The 20,813-nt window shown below is 42.6% G+C and overlaps 1 protein-coding gene across 6 annotated transcripts in view; it reads right to left on the reverse strand.

Moving 5' to 3' along the window:
- The window catches only part of DTX3 (deltex E3 ubiquitin ligase 3), a 91,273-nt gene that overhangs the window by 65,531 nt on the left and 4,929 nt on the right, over positions 1-20,813 (reverse strand). For 3 of the 6 annotated variants that reach the window (XM_073663296.1, XM_073663297.1, XM_073663299.1), the window contains exon 2: positions 6,313-6,373. In XM_073663296.1, the coding sequence (XP_073519397.1) occupies positions 6,313-6,325 (13 nt within the window). In that variant the 5' untranslated portion in view covers positions 6,326-6,373. Of the gene's footprint in view, positions 1-3,547; positions 3,648-6,312; positions 6,621-6,645; positions 6,722-19,055; positions 19,152-20,813 lie in introns of those variants that run through there. The other 3 variants (XM_073663300.1, XM_073663298.1, XM_073663301.1) reach the window with 3 other exon arrangements.

Consider the following 20,813-nt stretch of genomic DNA (forward strand, 5'->3'; position numbering starts at 1 on the left):
GCAGAGTTACTCTGGACTCCGTCTGGCCTCTGTTTAGCAGTGTCCTTTTTTTTCATTAGTGCACAAAACTGTGGCCAACCGCACTTTTATGCACGCCTAAAACAAATGACACCGTGGGATCACAGGCCAGACGGCATCCACAGTGGCCTACATCTGCCTCATTACAGGTAATCTTCCGTCATGGGTTCCGGCTGAATCACATATTTCAGAGATTTACACGGAAACTCTGGCGTAAGTGCTCAGCGCAGAGCGCAGGATAAATGTGTGCCGAGCCATACTGCGATCTTTGGGAGACATAATAAACAAATCAGTAGCAGGTGAAGAATTGGTTTTATTTATTTTTTACGCCGTTCCTAGTGTGATATAACTGATTAGATTACTTTATTCTTCGGGTCGGTGCGATTACAGAGATACCAGATTTATATCGGGTTTTTATGATCGACAGCTGTCACACACTAAAACACGCTTTTTTTTTGCAAAATCTAGTTTTTGCATCGCCATATTTTGAGAGCTATAATTTTTCCATATTTCGGCCGACAGAGTCATGTGACGGCTTGTTTTTTGCGGGACGAGTTGACATTTTTATTGGTACCATTTTTGGGTACGGGACATTTTTTGATCACTTTCTATTCCGTTTTTTGGGAGGTAAAATTAACAAAAACCAACAATTCAGGAATTGTTTTTTGAGGGTTTTTTTTTATGCCGTTCTGCGTGTGGTAAAAGTGATCAGGCAGCGTTATTCTTCGGGTCAGTACGTTTACAGCGATACTACACTTACTGTATATTTTTTTTATGTTTTGGCGCTTTTACACAATAAAACAATTTTATAGAAAAAATATTTTTTTTGCATTGCTTTATTCTGAGCACTATAACTTTTTTATTTTTCGGCTGATGGAGCTGTATGGTGGCTTTTTTTTTGCGGAACAAGATGACGTTTTCAACGGTACCATTTTTATTTCCATTTTGCTTTTTGATCGCATTTTTTTCCACTTTTTGTTTGGCGATATGAGGAAAAAGCATAGTTTTTTGCTCCGTTTTTTATTTATTTTTATTACGATGTGCACAGAAGGAGTTAATTAGTGTGACAGTTTTATAGCTCGGGTTGTTTCGGACGCGGCAATACCAAATATGTGTACTTTTTTTATTTTTGCATAAATATACGGATTTATCGGTTTAATATTTTATTTATTTATTTTAATTTATTTTGTATTTTTTTTTTAACAGTTTCAAAACATTTTTTTTACATTTTTACTTAGTCCCTGTATGGGACATTAATTTTTATTTTTCTGATCCCTGATCTCATGTAATGTAATAGACATATATTACATTATATGAGATCTTCACTGACTTTCACAGTCAGAGTCTCCTGCCAGGCTTCAGCTGCAGGCTGCAGGCTGAGCCAGGCAGGACACCATATATGGCAGAGCTGGAGGCGGTCATGTGACCTCCAGCTGCCATAGCAACCCAAGGTCCTGGAAGGTATCAGGGGTCGTCGGAGAGGTAAGAAGAAGACAGCACAGGGTTAACATCACTGGGACCTGATCCAATCAGGTCCCGATGATGTTCCCTGTCAGAGCTATCGCTCTGCACCGCTCCTGGAGCGCTTGCAGGACCACTCACCGTTTTTAAACGTCCGCGCTGCACAGAGCCCAGGCAGCGCGGACGTTTATCTACAGTGGGCGGTCGGGAAGCGGTTAATAGCGTTTTGGGGTATGACAGGTTTCCTTAAATGACCTGATGTGCAGCACCCATCAAGGATAGTCCTGATTAGGATCCTATTGGTGGAATTTGCATCTACTATGCAGTCGTGGCCAAAACATTTGAGACTGATACAAAGGCCACGACCCCACTATCAGTATTCGGTCAAAACCAGGTGAGGAACAATCAGAGAAAAGGTATAATAGAAACAAGTCACCAATTCTGCATTTATCACCCACTCCTGGTTTTGGCTCCCACTCCTGAGAAAAAATACTGACCAAATACTGATCAAATACTGATAGTGGGGCCGTGGCCAAATTTTGATGCTTCACTTTTCACACTGGCAATTGGATTACATCAAAATTGCTATGAATAATGATCACATGAATTGCAAAAAAATTGCAAAGATATTCCTTGCAATAAAAATTAACTTAATCACAAAAACCCCATTTCCACTGAATTTTAGCCCTGCCATAAAATGACCTGCTTACATTATTTAAGTGATCTTCTCGTTAGCTCACAAGAAAGTATTAACAAGGACAAGGCAGCTGATATCACTCTGCCAATGCTAACTGAATTATGAGAGCAGACCGCTTGCTTTAACCCCTTCGTACACTCTGCCGTACACGTATGCTATGGTCAGGGTGCGCGTGTATTAAGCAGGCGATTAGGACCTGTGCCAATTTATACAGGGCAGATGCCGGCTCTAATATAAAACTGGCATCTGCCCGTAATAGCAATAACTAGCGCTAGTCACAATCACTGCTGTTCAACTATTTAAGCATAGCTTTCAATTACTGACAACAGAATTTAAATGGCGTGATCTCCAATGCGAGCACTCACCAGCGTCTACCGGCCTCCATAACGCGAACGTGGAGAACTATTGGGCTAACATGGCAGCCACTTCCATCTTGGTACTCCTCTGAAGCTAAGGTGTGCTTCAAAAGAGACAACGAATTAGGCCACGGCCCCACTATCAGTATTTGGTCAGTATTCGGCCAGTATTTTTTCTCAGGAGTGGGAGCCAAAACCAGGAGTGGGTGATAAATGCAGAATTGGTGACTTGTTTCTATTATACCTTTTCTCTGATTGTTCCTCACCTGGTTTTGGCTCCCACTCCTGAGACAAAATACTGACCGAATACTGACCAAATACTGAAAGTCGGGGCCGTGGCCTTATATATACTCTGGTATTGCAGACGCAGTATATAGTATAAGCGAACAAATGATCACAGGTTCAAGTTCCCTATGGGGACTAAAAAATACGGTCCCTACTAGAATGTATAGTGTAAAATTTAACAAAGGAGAGGTAATGGTATGGAGCTGATCTTCCATGGTTTGGGCTAGGCCTATTATTTCCAGTGAAGGGAAAAGTTTATTTTACGGTACCGCAAACATTTTAGACATTTGTTTGCTTCCAACTTTCTGTTCCAGCTCATATGGCTGCGCCCCTATGAAAAAAGCGAGGTCCGTAAACACATGGTTTGATGAGTTTTGCGTGAAGGACCTAGAGAGGCTTGCAACTTTGGGTTTAACCACATCAGTACCAGACCTCACAAATATTCTGGCTGAATATGCACTAATTCCTACCAACTCCAAGATCTTCTGGAAAGTATTTCCTAGAAGAGTGGAGGTGGTGAAAGGTGCAAAAGGGGTCCCAAATATCATATTAACGCTCATGGTTTTGGGGTTGCATGTCCTACACGCTCATGTGAAGGTTAGGTATTCACATAAATTTATAGATTTTATGGACAAAAGTAACAAAATGGACATCAAATAACTATAATATTACTCAAGAATTGTATAAATATGATTTGATAATACATAACATTTATGAAAATGGTCTTTACCTTTCCAAACCCGCCTCCAGCAAAGTCATATTGACTTGCAGCTCAACGTCCTTCCTTCCAATGAGCGCATGAGAACACAAGGGCCTCATTTCCTCTAAACCTGCAATTTTACAGCTTTGTAAACAAGCATTAATCCATTTTCTTCAGATCAAGCTATCCCTGCACTGTAATTAACTACGTCAAAGGGAGAACTCAACTTTTAATACTCCGTTAAGCAGGGCTGTGGAGTCGGTAAGCCAAACCTCCGACTCCTCAATTTCTCTGACTCCCGACTCCACAGCCCGGCCTCACTACTGAGCGTGGACATAAAGTGCAGCAAGGATTCATCTCCACTAAAAGTCTAGACCCTTAGATCAGGAATAGAACAGACATTTATAGGACATTTCATAACTTTCCGAAATTCTTAGGCTGTGCGCCCACTATGCGTTTCCCAAGCATTTACGCTGCGGAATTTCCACAGCGTAAACTCTTGGGAAACGCTTGGTAATCCATCCCCCATGGTCCTCAATGACAAGCTGCAATGTCAATGCCCATGCTGCGTATTTTTCCGCAGAGTTTATGCTGCGCTCAAAAATCCGTAGCATGTCCATTAATTTTGCGGAAGTGCTGCGTTTTCACCGCCATTGACTTGCATTAGAACGCATGAAAAGCGTATCACTGCATCGGCAGATGAGCATTCCATGCGTTCTAATGTGCGGATGGTACCTGGGTCTGGAGGACAGGAGACTCTCCTCCGGACCTGGGTACCATAGAAAACTGTAAAAAAAAAGAATAAAATAAAAAATAAAGATTATATTCACCTTCCGACGGCCCCCGGACTCCTTCTCTGTGCTTGCCGGCAGATCGCGAAGGACTGTAGGACCTGCGGTGAGTCATGTGACGGCAGGTCCTTCAGTACAGGGCACCGCGATCTGCCGGCAGCCAGGAACGAGCGCAGCAAGACTGCGGGGGGGTCATCGGAAGGTAAGTATAGGTTTGTTTTTTTATTTTTTACCATTGTCTCTGGTCACACTATATAAATCCATGCCGTTTGCATGGATTTATATAGTGTGACCAAGTTGACAAGCACTTTCCAAGTGATGCTAAAATCGCTTGGAAAGCGCTTGTCAACCCGCATGCGGAAATGCAAGTGAAGAACGCTTCACATCTGCTTGTCCCTGGCAGGAAAACGCATGTACAATCCGCATGTACAATCCGCATGTACAATCCGCATGCATTTTTTTCTGCCAGGGAGATGCAGAAACGCTTAGGAAAAATCCGGAGAATTTCTGCATCGTGGGCACAAAGCCTTATGAAAACATTTACAGTACATCCTGCATTGTACTAATGTATCCAATGTATTATATATTTTATACTGACTCCGACTCCACCAAAATGGACACCAACTCCACGACCCTGCCGTTAAGTCAGCAATGCAATGCTTCTATAAACCACACAATGACATTCGTCCGTAGTAGTGTAATTTATTGGGGGAAAAAAGAAGCGTTTACATGACACATTACTCTGATCCGGACACATATGTGGACAAGACTTCTTGCTAATCCGTATATCACCACGTACAGACATATTGGTCTATTTCCAATGTCCATGGGGTCACATGAGAAATGTACATACACACATCCAACGCCACCCTACTCCTTACACAGCCGGACCTTAGGGACAGACACTGCAGCTCACTCACCCCCAGACAGTGAAGATGGGAACATACATCTGACCCCCTCCCACTGAGAAATCAGCCACAACTTTCAGAATTAATCGGACTCAGGAGACCAAAATGAAGGGCACTATCTGCAAATTGAGAACAAAGACTTAACTTCTGTCATACAATGCAGCCCCACAGCCGCCCTATAGCATTACACAGTAAGAGCACGGACACAAGGCTGGAGGTGATTACTCATCCCAGTAGGAACGTCTACATTTACAATCTACTTCCTCTAACCTACCATCCCCTATGATCATTGCCGACACATTGGATATATGAGATTTCAGCATACATGGGTAACAATACATTCTTCACTATTCCTTATTCGTTAGATTCAAGTGTCAAGTTTTTTTTTAAAAGACATTGATCTTCATCGGTGTGATATTTCCAATTTTTATTTGTTTGTAATTCGCTTTTCACGTATGAGAAAAAAACGGATTGAGGGTCCTAAGCTTTTCCTAGCTAATACACTGCACACGGATATCTAATCACTGGAATGGAGGAGTTTGACCCATAAATTGGTTAGAAATCGTACAAGTCTCTGTTTTTTTCTGCAGGTCATAGAAAAAACAGGCACGTGAATAAACCCATTAACTATAATGGGCACGTGTTCTGCACGCACAAAAAAATGGATAGACCGCGCTCACAAAACCCAGACGTGTAAATCCATGTATTACTCTATGTTAGCTCCACAATAAAAATAACACTGTGAAAACCCCGGACCTTCCTACGGTGGCTACATACACGGCCAGCACTGCTCAGCACCCACTCATCTGATAAAATATGTCTGACTCGCCCACAAGAATCTCCGGCAGAGAGTAGAAAATGTCAGTGTTAGCGGCGTCACCTCTGTAAGGCTTTTATCTCGGAAATGTGAAGGATGCACAGAACCTGGATGAATATTAAGAGCAGCCATAAAGAAAAATGCAATTGCTATTACTACTAAAAGCAGCAGCTGCGATCATCGGCGTCAGCCTCCTGGAGGAAAGCTTAGCCCTTAATGTAGTTATCCTCCTCCAGCCTCCACTAAATTGTCTCCCGTAATGAAATGAGGGCTTCTTACCTGGAGACCCCATGGGCTGATTCCACAGCGAGAAATCCCCACAGCTCCTATTTTAAGTGATCTGTGGGAAAAAAAAGCAGATAAAAGGGAAGAGAGTTATAATGGAATGAGAGCAGCGGTGTCCGTCCGTGTCATGCACTCTCTTCTTGCACTTTCACAATACACAGCAGGCTGACAGGGGCGGAGGCAGCGAGGCTCACACCAAAACAAGGGCCTGCTTCTGCTAAAGTGAAACTGATGTGTGGGAGAAAAGGAGGATCCAGAGTCACCCACAGCAGCTAGCAATGCTCAGGAGCGGGCACTGCCAGCCATCGCACACAATGGCTTTGTTACCTAGGCCCTGCATTACTGTACGGACTGGCTTTTCCTGTCATGTGCTCCCCGTACTCTGGCCTGCCCACAAACATCTCTCCTGCCTCCTTCCAGCAGACATCATCTTTGCTAGAAAGCAGACACTTCACAGAGCACCAGTCATGTTCTCCCCACAACAGATAAAACCTGCACTGTACTGAATGCGAATAATCCCATTCATACAGTGTGATACGTTATGGCTCCATCGCCAGCACCACGGCTCTGACAGAGGAACGATTCAATGTGTGGGTTGGTCCCATTGACTTTAAAAGCGTACCTCCACTATGGCGCTATATCTCATGTATAATTGCCCTATCTGCACTGGAGGACACAGACAAAAGGGGCTCCTGGGCCAGAACAGTATATGGGCCCTTTGTAGTCTAATTCCTCCTCATAATAAGCGCAATTCCACCTACTTTGGAGATGAAAATGGGCCCCCTTAACCCTTGGGCCCCTGGGTTGCACCAATGCTATGTCCGCCCCCGCCTATCTGGGGCCCTTTTTTGCCTCCCACTGCTGAGATTGGCAGACCAGAACACTTGCATCTCAGGTGGCCATCACAGTGGTAAGTCTGAACCACGTGCCCACAGAACAGGAAAGGCATAGTTCAGACATACCAATAGGCTCTCCATGCCACTGCCGCGCCAACTGGGACACGGGAAAAACAGAAAGCTGGCCTCAGTGGAGGAGGTAGCAAGAGGCAAACAGAGGGCACCAAGTAGGTTGACTACACAAGACAAACGTATAGTCATTTTCAGTCCCAAGGTTTTGATATCATCGCTAAAGAGACTTTTTAACTCATCATGAATAATTATGGCTTCTATTTCTGAAACGATGATAAAAACCTCAACTCCATCATTGATCTCTTATTTGGGGTCAATGCACTCAAGTAGAAATCTTTAGGTTAGTCTTCTCCCTTGCCATTCCCCATTGCCTTTAATGTGATCTGCCAGGTTTCTGTAGTCACCATTTCCCATCTGTATAATACTAGGAAACGCATTTCACTGAGGGATACAATCACTTATTCGTAGGATCTTTAGTACAGCTGCCCCTCACAACCAACAAGACACGTGTGTGCCGGCAATTGTTAAGACATCTCCGTCTCTGCTGCTCCACAGCTCGATGGACTATTACTTTACACTGACCAACACATGGGCTCCGATTCATCGTTTGTGGGTCTAAGCCACTTTTCTTTTTTGCCTTGTGGTATTCGCTGCTGGGTTTTACGTCAAATTCTTCAAAATATCAAACATGGTTCATACATTTTGCGCAAAGTCAAATATGGTTTTTATTTGACCTTTTTTGGCAACTTTTTAAAGCAAAGAGTCACAAAATTGTGCCGAGTTACATAAAATCATTCCAGGTCAGGAGAACTGGAGTACATTTGCAGCAAATTTTCCAACTATCCGAAAAGTCACAAATGATGAATCAGGTGAAAACATCTGGAAACCCTATACCTGAATCCAATTTTTGAAAACTGACTTGACTGAAACCCTAAACCACGCCCATAATGGCGAATAGAAAAAAATAAAAGGCAAATACGTATAAAATAGGCTTCAAAAAACGTACAATTAGAAAGAGGACTATGGTGCAAATGAAAAACAGGTGAAAAATACAAAAAAAAACAACACAAGTGCAGATGCAGTAATGAATTGGGTCCATGGTGTATAAAACCTGTTTCATCTTACAAAGGACACTAACAATCAAGTCCTATTCTAGTCCCCCTCCCACATTACACATATAGAATGTGGCTCTCTTTACACAAGCTGCAATGTATCAGGGGGTACAGGAATTAAAAGAACTGCAGGAAAATGCGGCCGGTCTGGTTTTTTTATCTGCGAGCCAGTCACTGCTATCTGTAGTCTTCACATGGAACGTTCCACCAGTATGACGTAGGCGCAATTACTGATGACAAGTGTGATTGGTGCTATAACCCAAATTTCCAGGCTCCAAACCACTGGCCAGGAGATGCAGAATGAACACTGGGTCACAAAACATGTTTCAGATCATAATTTCCCAATGATATGCTTCTAGTGTTTGGACAAGAGTAGAGTGACAATTTGGGAAGTTCATTCTTTGCAAATTCAGAGCAAACTCAACAAAACTGAGAGGGCTCTCATGGGGATCAGATCTGACAGACGCTTTTTGTTAGGCTACGTTCATTAAGTTCGTCACCATAAACTCTGCCACTCTTGAACATAAATGTACACAATGTACCAGGTGTCTGCTTTCAGAGAATATATTGGTAAGGGGTGCATAAGACTTTTTATTTTATTATACAGTACAGACCAAAAGTTTGGACACACCTTCTCATTTAAAGATTTTTCTGTATTTTCATGACTATGAAAATTGTACATTCACACTGAAGGCATCAAAACTACAGTCATGGCCAAAAGTTTTGAGAATGACACCAAAATTATGTTTTCACATGATTTGCTGGCCTCTGGTTTTTATTAGTGTTAGTCTGATGTTTATATCACATACAGAAATATAATTGCAATCATATTATGAGTACCAATAGGTTATATTGACAGTTAGAATGAGTTAATGCAGCAAGTCAATATTTGCAGTGTTGCCCCTTCTTCTTCAAGACCTCTGTAACTCTCCCTGGCATGCTCTCAATTAACTTTTGGACCAAATCCTGACTGATAGCAGTCCATTCTTGCATAATCAATGCTTGCATTTCGCCAGAATTTATTGGTTTTTGTTTGTCCACCCGCCTCTTGATGATTGACCACAAGTTCTCATTGGGATTAAGATCTGGGGAGTTTCCAGGCCATGGACCCAAAATCTCTATGTTTTGTTCCATGAGCCATTTAGTTATCACCTTTGCTTTATGGCAAGGTGCTCCATCATGCTGGAAAAGGCATTGTTGGGCGCCAAACTGCTCTTGGACGGTTTGGAGAAGTTGCTCTTGGAGGACATTCTGGTACCATTCTTTATTCATGGCTGTGTTTTTAGGCAAGACTGTGAGTGAGCCGATTCCCTTGGCTGAGAAGCAACCGCACACATGAATGGTTTCAGGATGCTTTACAGTTGGCATGAGACAAGACTGGTGGTAGCGCTCACCTCTTCTTCTCCGAATAAGCTGTTTTCCAGATGTCCCAAACAATCGAAAAGGGGATTCATCAGAGAAAATGACTTTGCCCCAGTCCTCAGCAGTCCACTCCCTGTACCTTTTGCAGAATATCAGTCGGTCCCTGATGTTTTTTCTGGAGAGAAGTGGCTTCTTTGCTGCCCTCCTTGAAACCAGCCCTTGCTCAAAGAGTCTCCGCCTCACAGTGCGTGCAGAAGCACTCACACCAGCCTGCTGCCATTCCTGAGCAAGCTCGGCACTGCTGGTAGTCTGATCCCGCAGCTGAAACAGTTTTAAGATATGGTCCTGGCACTTGCTGGTCTTTCTTGGGCGCCCTGGAGCCTTTTTGACAACAATGGAAGCTCTCTCCTTGAAGTTCTTGATGATGCGATAGATTGTTGACTGAGGTGCAATCTTTGTAGCTGCGATACTCTTCCCTGTTAGGCCATTTTTGTGCAGTGCAATGATGGCTGCATGTGTTTCTTTAGAGATAACCATGGTTAACTGAAGAGAAACAATGATACCAAGAACCAGCCTCCTTTTAAAGTGTCCAGTAATGTCATTCTTACTTAATCATGACTGATTGATCGCCAGCCCTGTCCTCATCAACACCCACACCTGTGTTAATGGATCAATCACTAAAATGATGTTAGCTGCTCCTTTTAAGGCAGGACTGCAATGATGTTGAAATGTGTTTTGGGGGTTAAAGTTCATTTTCTGGGCAAATATTGACTAGGCAAGTACCGTAATTGCTGTTAAGCTGATCACTCTTTGACATTCAGGAGTATATGCAAATTGCCATTACAAAAAATGAAGCAGTAAACTTTTGAAAAATTACTATTTGTCTCATTCTCAATACTTTTGGCCATGACTCTATGAATTAACACATGTGGAATTATATACTTAACAAAAAAGTGTGAAACGACTGAAAATATGTCTTATATTCTAGGTTCTTCAAAGTAGCCACCTTTTGCTTTGATGATTGCTTTGCACACTCTTGGCATTCTCTTGATGAGCTTCAAGAGGTAGTCACCGGAAATGGTTTTCACTTCACAGGTGTGCCCTGTCAAGTTTAATAAGTGGGATTTCTTGCCTTATAAATGGGGTTGGGACCATCGGTTGTGTTGTGCAGAAGACTGGTGAATACACAGCTAATAGTCCTACTGAATAGACTGTTAGAATTTGTATTATGGCAAGAAAAAAGCAGCTAAGTAAAGAAAAATAAGTGGCCATCATTACTTTAAGAAATGAACGTCAGTCAGTCCGAAAAATTGGGAAAACTTTGAAAGTGTCCCCAAGTGCAGTTGCAAAAACCATCAAGCGCTACAAAGAAACCGGCTCACATGAGGACCGCCCCAGGAAAGGAAGACCAAGAGTCACCTTTGCTTCTGAGGATACGTTTATCTGAGTCACCAGCCTCAGAAATCGCACGTTAACAGCAGCTCAGATTAGAGACCAGGTCAATGCCACACAGAGTTCTAGCAGCAGACACATCTTTACAACAACCGTTAAGAGGAGATTTTGTGCAGCAGGCCTTCATGGTAAAATAGCTGCTAGGAAACAACTGCTAAGGACAGGCAACAAGCAGAAGAGACTTGTTTGGGCTAAAGAACACAAGGAATGGACATTAGACCAGTGGAAATCTGTGATTTAGTCTGATGAGTTCAAATTTGAGATCTTTGATTCCAACCACCGTGTCTTTGTGCAACGCAGAAAAGGTGAACGGATGGACTCTACATGCCTGGTTCCCACCGTGAAGCATGGAGGAGGAGGTGTGATGGTGTGGGGGTGCTTTGCTGGTGACACTGTTTGGGATTTATTCAAAATTGAAGGCATACTGAACCAGCATGGCTACCACAGCATCTTGCAGCGGCATGCTATTCCATCCGGTTTGCGTTTAGTTGGACCATCATTTATTTTTCAACAGGACAATGACCCCAAACACACCTCCAGGCTGTGTAAGGGCTATTTGACCAAGAAGGAGAGTGATGGGAGCTACGCCAGATAACCTGGCCTCCACAGTCACCAGACCTGAACCCAATCGAGATGGGTTGGGGTGAGTTGGATCACAGAGTGAAGGCAAAAGGGCCAACAAGTGCTAAGCATCTCTGGGAACTCCTTCAAGATGGTTGGAAGACCATTTCCGGTGACTACCTTTTAAAGCTCATCAAGAGAATGCCAAGAGTGTGCAAAGCAGTCATCAAAGCAAAAGGTGACTACTTTGAAGAACCTAGAATATAAGACATATTTTCAGTTGATTCATACTTTTTTGTTACCTATATAATTCCAAATGTGTTAATTCATAGTTTTGATGCCTTCAGTGTGAATGTACAATTTTCATAGTCAAGAAAATACAGAAAAATCTTTAAATGAGAAGGTGTGTCTAAACTTTTGGTCTGTACTGTATATGTTTTACTTCATGGATCCTTTAAATTTGGGAGTCATGACAGAGTCTAGGCAATCAGCCATGACAGAGTAGCAGAGAATATTCGGATATCCTGAGCTCGGCATGGTGTTTCTGTAGTTAGCACTCTTGCCTTGTAGCACTTGGGTCCATTGCAGCCAGTGATTAGCTGCAGCGGTCAGATTTCAATAATGCTAGAAAAAGATTAAAGAGGAACCTGGGCCATGTAAGGCCTTACTCAAATGTTTTTTTTTACCTAATAAATTAGATCTAAACTACCTATGCCCATGCTAAGTGTGACTTTTAAAATTGGCAGTCCTTCACTACACTGTGCTTAGATACAGTACAGACCAAAAGTTTGGACACACCTTCTGATTTAAAGATTTTTCTGTATTTTCATAACTTTGAAAATTGTACATTCACACTGAAGGCATCAAAACTATGAATTAACACATGTGGAATTATATACTTAACAAAAAAGTGTGAAACAACTGAAAATATGTCTTATATTCTAGGTTCTTCAAAGTAGCCACCTTTTGCTTTGATGACTGCTTTGCACACTCTTGGCATTCTCTTGATGAGCTTCAAGAAGTAGTCACCGGAAATGGTTTTCACTTCACAGGTGTGCCCTGTCAGGTTTCATAAGTGGGATTTCTTGCCTTATAAATGGGGTTGGGACCATCAGTTGTGTTGTGCAGAAGTCGTGTGGATACACAGCTGATAGTCCTACTGAATAGACTGTTAGAATTTGTATTATGGCAAGAAAAAAGCAGCTAAGTAAAGAAAAACGAGTGGCCATCATTACTTTAAGAAATGAAGGTCAGTCAGTGCGAAAAATTAGGAAAACTTTGAAAGTGTCCCCAAGTGCAGTTGTAAAAACCATCAAGCGCTACAAAGAAACTAGCTCACATGAGGACCGCCCCAGGAAAGGAAGACCAAGAGTCACCTCTGCTTCTGAGGATAAGTTTATCCGAGTCACCAGCCTCAGAAATCGCAGGTTAACAGCAGCTCAGATTAGAGACCAGGTCAATGCCACACAGAATTCTAGCAGCATACACATCTCTTCAACAACTATTAAGAGGAGACTTTGTGCAGCAGGCCTTCATGGTAAAATAGCTGCTAGGAAACCACTGTTAAGGATAGGCAACAAGCAGAAGAGACTTGTTTGGGCTAAAGAACACAAGGAATGGACATTAGACCAGTGGAAATCTGTGCTTTGGTCTGATGAGTCCAAATTTGAGATCTTTGGTTCCAACCACCGTGTCTTTGTGCGACGCAGAAAAGGTGAACAGATGGACTCTACATGCCTGGTTCCCACCGTGAAGCATGGAGGATGTGTTATGGTGTGGGGGTGCTTTGCTGGTGACAATGTTGGGGATTTATTCAAAATTGAAGGCATAGTGAACCAGCATGGCTACCACAGCATCTTGCAGCGGCATGCTATTCCATCCGGTTTGCGTTTAGTTGGACCATCATTTATTTTTCAACAGGACAATGACCCCAAACACACCTCCAGGTTGTGTAAGGGCTATTTGACCAAGAAGGAGAGTGATGTGAGCTACGCCAGATAACCTGGCCTCCACAGTCACCAGACCTGAACCCAATCGAGATGGGTTGGGGTGAGTTGGATCACAGAGTGAAGGCAAAAGGGCCAACAAGTGCTAAGCATCTCTGGGAACTCCTTCAAGATGGTTGGAAGACCATTTCCGGTGACTACCTTTTAAAGCTCATCAAGAGAATGCCAAGAGTGTGCAAAGCAGTCATCAAAGCAAAAGGTGGCAACTTTGAATAACCTAGAATATAAGACATATTTTCAGCTGTTTCACACTTTTTTGTTAAGTATATAATTCCACATGTGTTAATTCATAGTTTTGATGCCTTCAGTGTGAATATACAATTTTCATAGTCATGAAAATACGGAAAAATCTTTAAATGAGAAGGTGTGTCCAAACCTTTGGTCTGTACTGTATGTTCTAGCCATTCTAGGCTTTAAATTGGAGAAACCTCACTAGGTAAAAATTTTAGTGGTTCTTTATCTTATTTGTGGGACCCAAGTTCCACCTGACTTTAATACAGCACATAGAAGATATGGGACTGCATATGCATATGGCCATCTATAAGTTATGGACACTGCCAGCGTATTGACTCCCTTAGACCTCAATAGAAAAAGCCACATGCCACAATAATTATATACTATAATTTTATAAAATATATGAGATCAATGATAATATTGGGGACCTATACAGAGAAAATGTTTGACAAAGTCAGCTGGCCTTTCATGAGATCCATTTTCGTGTGATTCAGATTCCCACCCAATGGGGTCTTTTCCTACCACATACAAGACTCCAATCCCTATGTCGCTGCTTGTCCAATAAATTCCCTTTAATACCGAACCCCTCTTGGCTAGACAATACCAGGCTTAGACACACTGCAGATGTTCTCATCTATGCCCACCAAACTTCTCTCTAAAATCTATTCTGGCCTCATCCAGTCGCCAAACAAACCAAGCTTCATCCTTGCCTGGGAGAGGGAACAGGTTCTTTACTGAAGAAGAGCAGACATCTATCCTAGCACGTATGCATGGCTTCATTAGAGGTTTCAAAATTCAAGAGAATTCCTAGAAGACCTCTAATAGATGGTATAGGGTTCCTGATCTCGTTCATAGAAGGGGACTAATACCAAATAAATAATACTGCCGATCCGGAGAATCCACCGGTACTATTTCTCATATCTGGTGGGATTGTCCCATCATTAAAGCACCACTCCAGCAATTTTTTTATTTTACCGCTGAAGTGGTGTCATTTTGGTTGTCTTCTGCAGGTTGTGTCCTGCCAGATCGGTCCAGTTTGCTGGATGAGCCGGAAGTGACTACTCAATGTAAGTCTACCAGAGCCAAAACGAGGAATTCATAGATTCACACTGAGAGCTTTGTGACCGTTACCTCTGACTTTTGGTCATTCAGGAGGTGTGGTCACAAGATGGTGGAGCGGGACCGAGAAAAGCAGAAGACGAGGGCTGGTAAGTATATTACTAGGTACAAGGAACTTACATTAGTGGCACCACTCCAGCACTGAAATAGAAAAAACTTAATTTTGTCCCTCAGTTAACTCTCACATCAAAGAAATCAGCTGGAAATGCCGATTTCTCTGCTCCATTAGTATATCATACATATGATTATAAAAGCTAAACTCCTCATCCCACTAACTTGGAGATAAACCTCCACGTCCATTAAAGAATGGATAGACGAAACTAACAATACTTGCAGAATGGAGAAGTTGTCTAGTTGAGAAGTTAGAACACTTTCCTCTTTTGCAAGGATCTTGTCCCTCTGGCGCTCCAATAGGGGATCACTATGGCCCAGACTCCCCCATCCTCACTCCCTCCAGACTCCCCCAATACCATCGACACCTCACAGGCTTAACTTTTTGTTCTCAAACTTTGGTGAAATTATAACTATTCTCATTAGGTTTCAAATTATGCAGCTCAGCCGCTTCCTATTCTCCCCTTCCCACTCTCTAATAGGAATTAAAGGGAATGTGCCATCGGAAAAGTACCTATTGTATAAATCAGGTTTGAAATTCTTTTTTTCCCTTTATTAATTTTTTATACACTGTATTTTGTGGACTATAATACGCGCCGGACAATAAGACAAACCCCAAATTTTTGGAAGGAAAATAGGGAAAACATTTTTTTTAATAAAATGGTGGTGCATTTTATAGTCTGATTTTAAGGTAGCTTACCGTGGTGGGGTGGCTGCAGTGGAGCGGGGTCACAGAAAACAGGGTCGCCGCTGCAGGAAGCTGGCGTCAGCAGGACTGGGGAGATGCTGCGGGCCCTGGGCTGGGAGGAGGGGTGTCCTGGTGCTGCGAGACTGCAGGCTCTGGGCTGTCACAAAAGGTCGGTATTGAAGGTAGTCCTTACACTCTCCCATTGATATCCCTGCGGTGGGCTTCAGGAAAACGGCTGCTGGAAGCGGCACATGCGCAGATTAAGATTTTGCCTCCCGAGATCTCGGGCGAGACATTTTCTGACAGCCTAAGGCCTGCAGTCTCGCAGCACCAGGACACTCCCTCCTTATAGACCGGGGCCCGCATCATCGCCCCAGTCCTCCCACCGCTGCTGGCCTCCTGCAGCAGCGCCCCTGCCTCCTGTGACCCCTGCTCCATTAATGCCGCCCCCCCTGGTAAGCTACATTAGGATAAGAAGAACGTACATTTGCCTCCCAAATTTGGGGGAAAAAGAATGTGTGTTATAATCTGAAAAATACAGTATTTATTTTAAATGATGACATTTGGCTTTGCTTTTTTTTTTCCACATCATAATAATAAAAATTATTTTTATTTCTAAGCGCCAACATATTCCACAGCACATTACATTGCAAATCATACTCTTTACTAAAAATAAAAATCAGAAAACTTGCAATTTTTTTAGACTCTAAATTCCTGTAGTTTCATGAATAAAACATGTACATAGAGACAATGGTCAGATCCCCACCCTATCTTTTGTACTGCAGTATCTAATGAGCCTGTGTAATCATTGTGAATGGAGGGGGGCAACGTCAGCTGTGACATCGTCTATTGTGATTGGTGGATCCTGTGTTATCAGCTTTATATAGAGGTGTTACCTGCCTCTGATGATAAGGACCGGAAGGATGAGTCTAAAAAAGCCTCAGTGGCCACCGTGAGAATTGCAAGATAACTCATTTTGATTTGTAATAAATATAGTGATATAAAATATTCCCAAATAATAAAAAAACACATCTAACACGAAAACCTTATTTAAACAATAGGTCATTTTGTGATGACACTTTCCCTTTAAATTGTCTGATGTTCCCTCTCATTTTTCCTACTTGTGCCAAGCTATGGGTCACTGTTCACTGTAAATAGTAACTCTTGGTTTTTCCGGTTTTGGACAATCCTGTCCTGCGGCTGCAGTTTGCTTTTCTTATCCTCCCCGGGGTCCAGCGCCAAGTCCTCACCGCTGCTCCTGGTGTCTGATTTTGTCTGCAGCGCTGACAGTCTGTAGCCAATAACTGATCTCAGCAGCTCTGCCCAAGTTGTTGTCATGAGCCGTTCTGAGAGCAGTCATTGGCTGCAGCGCTGTGGACATGACATCAGCGCTGCAGACAATATCAGAAAGTAACGGCAGAGACTCAAGCGCTGGACCAAAGTGGGCGAGTAAAACTTACTTTATTTTTTTAAAACAAATTGCAGGAGAGGGAAAGGGATTTGTCGAATCTGGAAAACCCCGTTATAATTACATCACACAATTTATAGGCTAAGCCGGACAAACAACATTTCGTTAGAGCTTTAAAAGCAATGTGTGCCCTTATCTACACGTATTTATTCAGTATCGAGTATGAGCGTCATGTGCAGAAATCCCCGCACTTTCACACCCTTTGCTGCTATCAATGAGGTTATTAATGGCCTTATTATTAATGTACGTGTCTGAACATAGTGCTGTAACCCCTGCCCTGGTCTCTAGGTGGCACCACACTAAAACTACTGACACTGCTGGATGCTGGGCAGTGTGAGGGTGTTTAGGTTTCAGATTGCTGAGACTAGTTCCCCTTTGCTATACTCTTGTGTTTTGCTGAAGTAAGCTGGTAGGTAATTAGCTCTCTGCTGGGAGCCATGGGTGGGCTCCCTTCTATGGATACCCCAGCAGACTGACTCTAGCTGCCAGTTATTGGCAGGTTTAGCTAGTACTATTCTCTCTGACTTGGCTCCTGTGGTCTGTTTTGTATTTACAGCGCTCTGATTTAGGCTTGTATTTTGACTACTCACTTGTCTCCTGATTTTGTCCTTGACGTGACTTCTCAGCTTTGACCCTGCTCAGCAACCTTTCCTGCCTGTAGTTCGCTTTTCTGGATGGCAGCCCTTCTTCCAGTGTAAGACCAGATCCCTGTACAGGAGATAAAGGGTGTCGGGGTTTCTCTGGAATCTGCCTGACAGAGGGTCTTCTGCCAAGTCTTTTCTAGGTAGCATTTTTTGAGCCAGTGGCCTCTGACAGACGTAACAGTTGCACGTTGTTCGTGTTACTGTGAGCAGCCTGCATAGCCTAAACATGTTATCATTCCCTGCAGCATGTCCAGACCTGTCTCCCATCGAGCACATTTGGGACGTCATCAGTCAGCATTTTGCAAAGAAAGCTGCCAGCAGTGGATCTTGAAGATTTTTGTGCCCGAGAGCATTCACTGTGACACAATATACCTCAGACAACTATTAATAACTTCACTGATAGCAGCCAAGACGTGTAAGTGATGGAATTTCGGCATGTGGCGCTCATACATGATAATGAATAAACCCAGATGTTTTGAAAATATTTTTTCATCCTTTACATAACATTACCCTGTCTATCGATCCTGTTATTTCCATAATTCCATGACTTTGCCTTATTGAGGTTGCAATTTCAATGAGTGTAAAAACAGTAACTAGGGAATCCTAGGCTCCATAGGAAATGAGATACAGAACATTCTGATAATTCAGCAAAATAATCTGGAATCTCACAAACTAAGACCGGAAGAAGAAGCAGAAGAACCAGCGAATAATCCATAATATGTGATGTTTTGGTTCACTCTAATCTACACAAAATATTTTCTTACATATTTCATCTTCAGTAATTTAAACTATGAATAGATTTATGGTACACGTGTCTAATATGAATACCATAGTGTGTGACATACCGTCCGGTAATACTGGAGTGCGGATATCTGTATACAATAAACCCCCATGACGTCACCACTCTCCCCCACAATCATCTGACAGGCAATGTGCACACAATGCTGCAGCATAAACAGCGCATAGCTCCGTCCTCCGTCATATACATTGATTTTCATGTTAATCTTAACCCTTTAATCTCCCCATACGGTTCATTTTTTTTGCTCAGCAGAGATAATGGGAATGTTCTCACCAGTCCATGCATATATCTGTGCCCGGCCTCAGAAGACATTCATTTAGATGATGCGCATTAACCCACTAGTCACCGCTGAGGGGAACAATTCACTGTACCGTATGTGGCACTACACCGAAAACTGATCTTAGGCGAAGTATCAAGTTTCAGTCATCAAGTTCAAGATTAATATGGAGGCAATATCCTGCTCACAAGGAACACAAAGAAAGACGCCCAGCTCCCCAAACACATGGCACTCATTCATAATGCTCTACAGGACGCATTCACACTGGCAAAGAAAGCACATGTCATGGCATAGTGGGCTACCACAGCCGGCAACTACACAGGACTAGTGCAAGAGGTTACCCCACAGTCTGGTAACTGCCACAGTATGCGCCGGGTAACTATACATGTATGTGCGGAGTAATCATGTATGAATATATGTACATTGTCCTGTATGTCACATATACATGTGTGCTGTATGCATATAGATTATCCTATATGCAGATTATATGTCTTTAGTCCTATATGTGACATATATATGTATGTGTGTACATAGTCTTGTATGTGACATATATGTGTGCTGTATATACTTAGTCCTGTGTGTGTGCTGTTTATACTTAGTCCTGTATGTGACGTATATACAGTGGTGTGACAAAAGTGTTTTCCCCCTTCCTGATTTATTCTTTTGCATGTTTGTCACACTTAAATGTTTCAGATCACAAAACAAACTTAAATATTAGACAAAGAGAACACAAGTAAACAGAAAACGCAGTTTTTAAATGAAGGTCTTTGTTATTAAAGGAAAAAGAAATCCAAACCTACAGGGCCCTGTGTGATTGTGATCCCCCCCTTAAAACATAAAGTAACTGTGGTTTATCACATCTTTGGGAAGCTGAGTTCAATTTCCCTAGCCACACACAGGCCTGCTTACTGCCACACCTGTTCTCAATCAAGAAATGACTTAAATAGGACCTGCCTGACAAAGTGAAGTAGACCATAAGATCCTCAAAACCTAGACATCATGCTGCGATCCAAAGAAATTCAGGAACAAATGAGAAACAAGGTAATTGAGATCTATCAATCTGGAAAAGGTTATAAAGCCATTTCTAAAGCTTTGGGATTCCAGTGAACCACAGTGAGAGGCATTATCTACAAATGGCAAAAACATGAACAGTGGTGAATCTTCCCAGGAGTGGCGGCCGACCAAAATTACCCCAAGAGCGCAGCAATGATTCATCCAAGAGGTCACAAAAGACCCCACAACAACATCCAAAGAACTGCAGGCCTCACTTGCCTCAGTTAAGGACAGTGATCATGACTACACCATCAAAAAGAGACTGGGCAAAAATGGCAGAGTTCCAAGATGAAAACCACTGCTGAGCAAAAAGAACATAAAGGCTTGTCTCAGTTTTGCCAGAAATCATCTTGATGATCGCCAAAACTTTTGGGTGAATACTCTGTAGACTGACAAGACAAAAGTTGAACTTTTTGGAAGGTGTATGTCCCATTACATCCAGCATAGAAAAAACACAGCATTTCAGAAAAGGAACATCATACCAACAGAAAAATATGATGGTAGTGTGATTGTCTGGGGCTGTTTTGCTGCTTCGGGGCCTGGAAAACTTTCTGTGGTAAATGGAACCATGAATTCTGCTGTCTACCAAAAAATCCTGAAGGAGAATGTCCGGCCATCTGTTCTTGACCTCAAGCTGAAGCACACTTGGGTTATGCAGCAGAACAATGATGGAAAACACACCAGCAAGTCCACCTCTAAAT

The sequence above is a fragment of the Phyllobates terribilis genome, unplaced genomic scaffold (assembly GCF_046119375.1).
Source record: "Phyllobates terribilis strain yellow unplaced genomic scaffold, ASM4611937v1 Scaffold_2__4_contigs__length_985480577, whole genome shotgun sequence".
NCBI lineage: Eukaryota > Metazoa > Chordata > Amphibia > Anura > Dendrobatidae > Phyllobates > Phyllobates terribilis.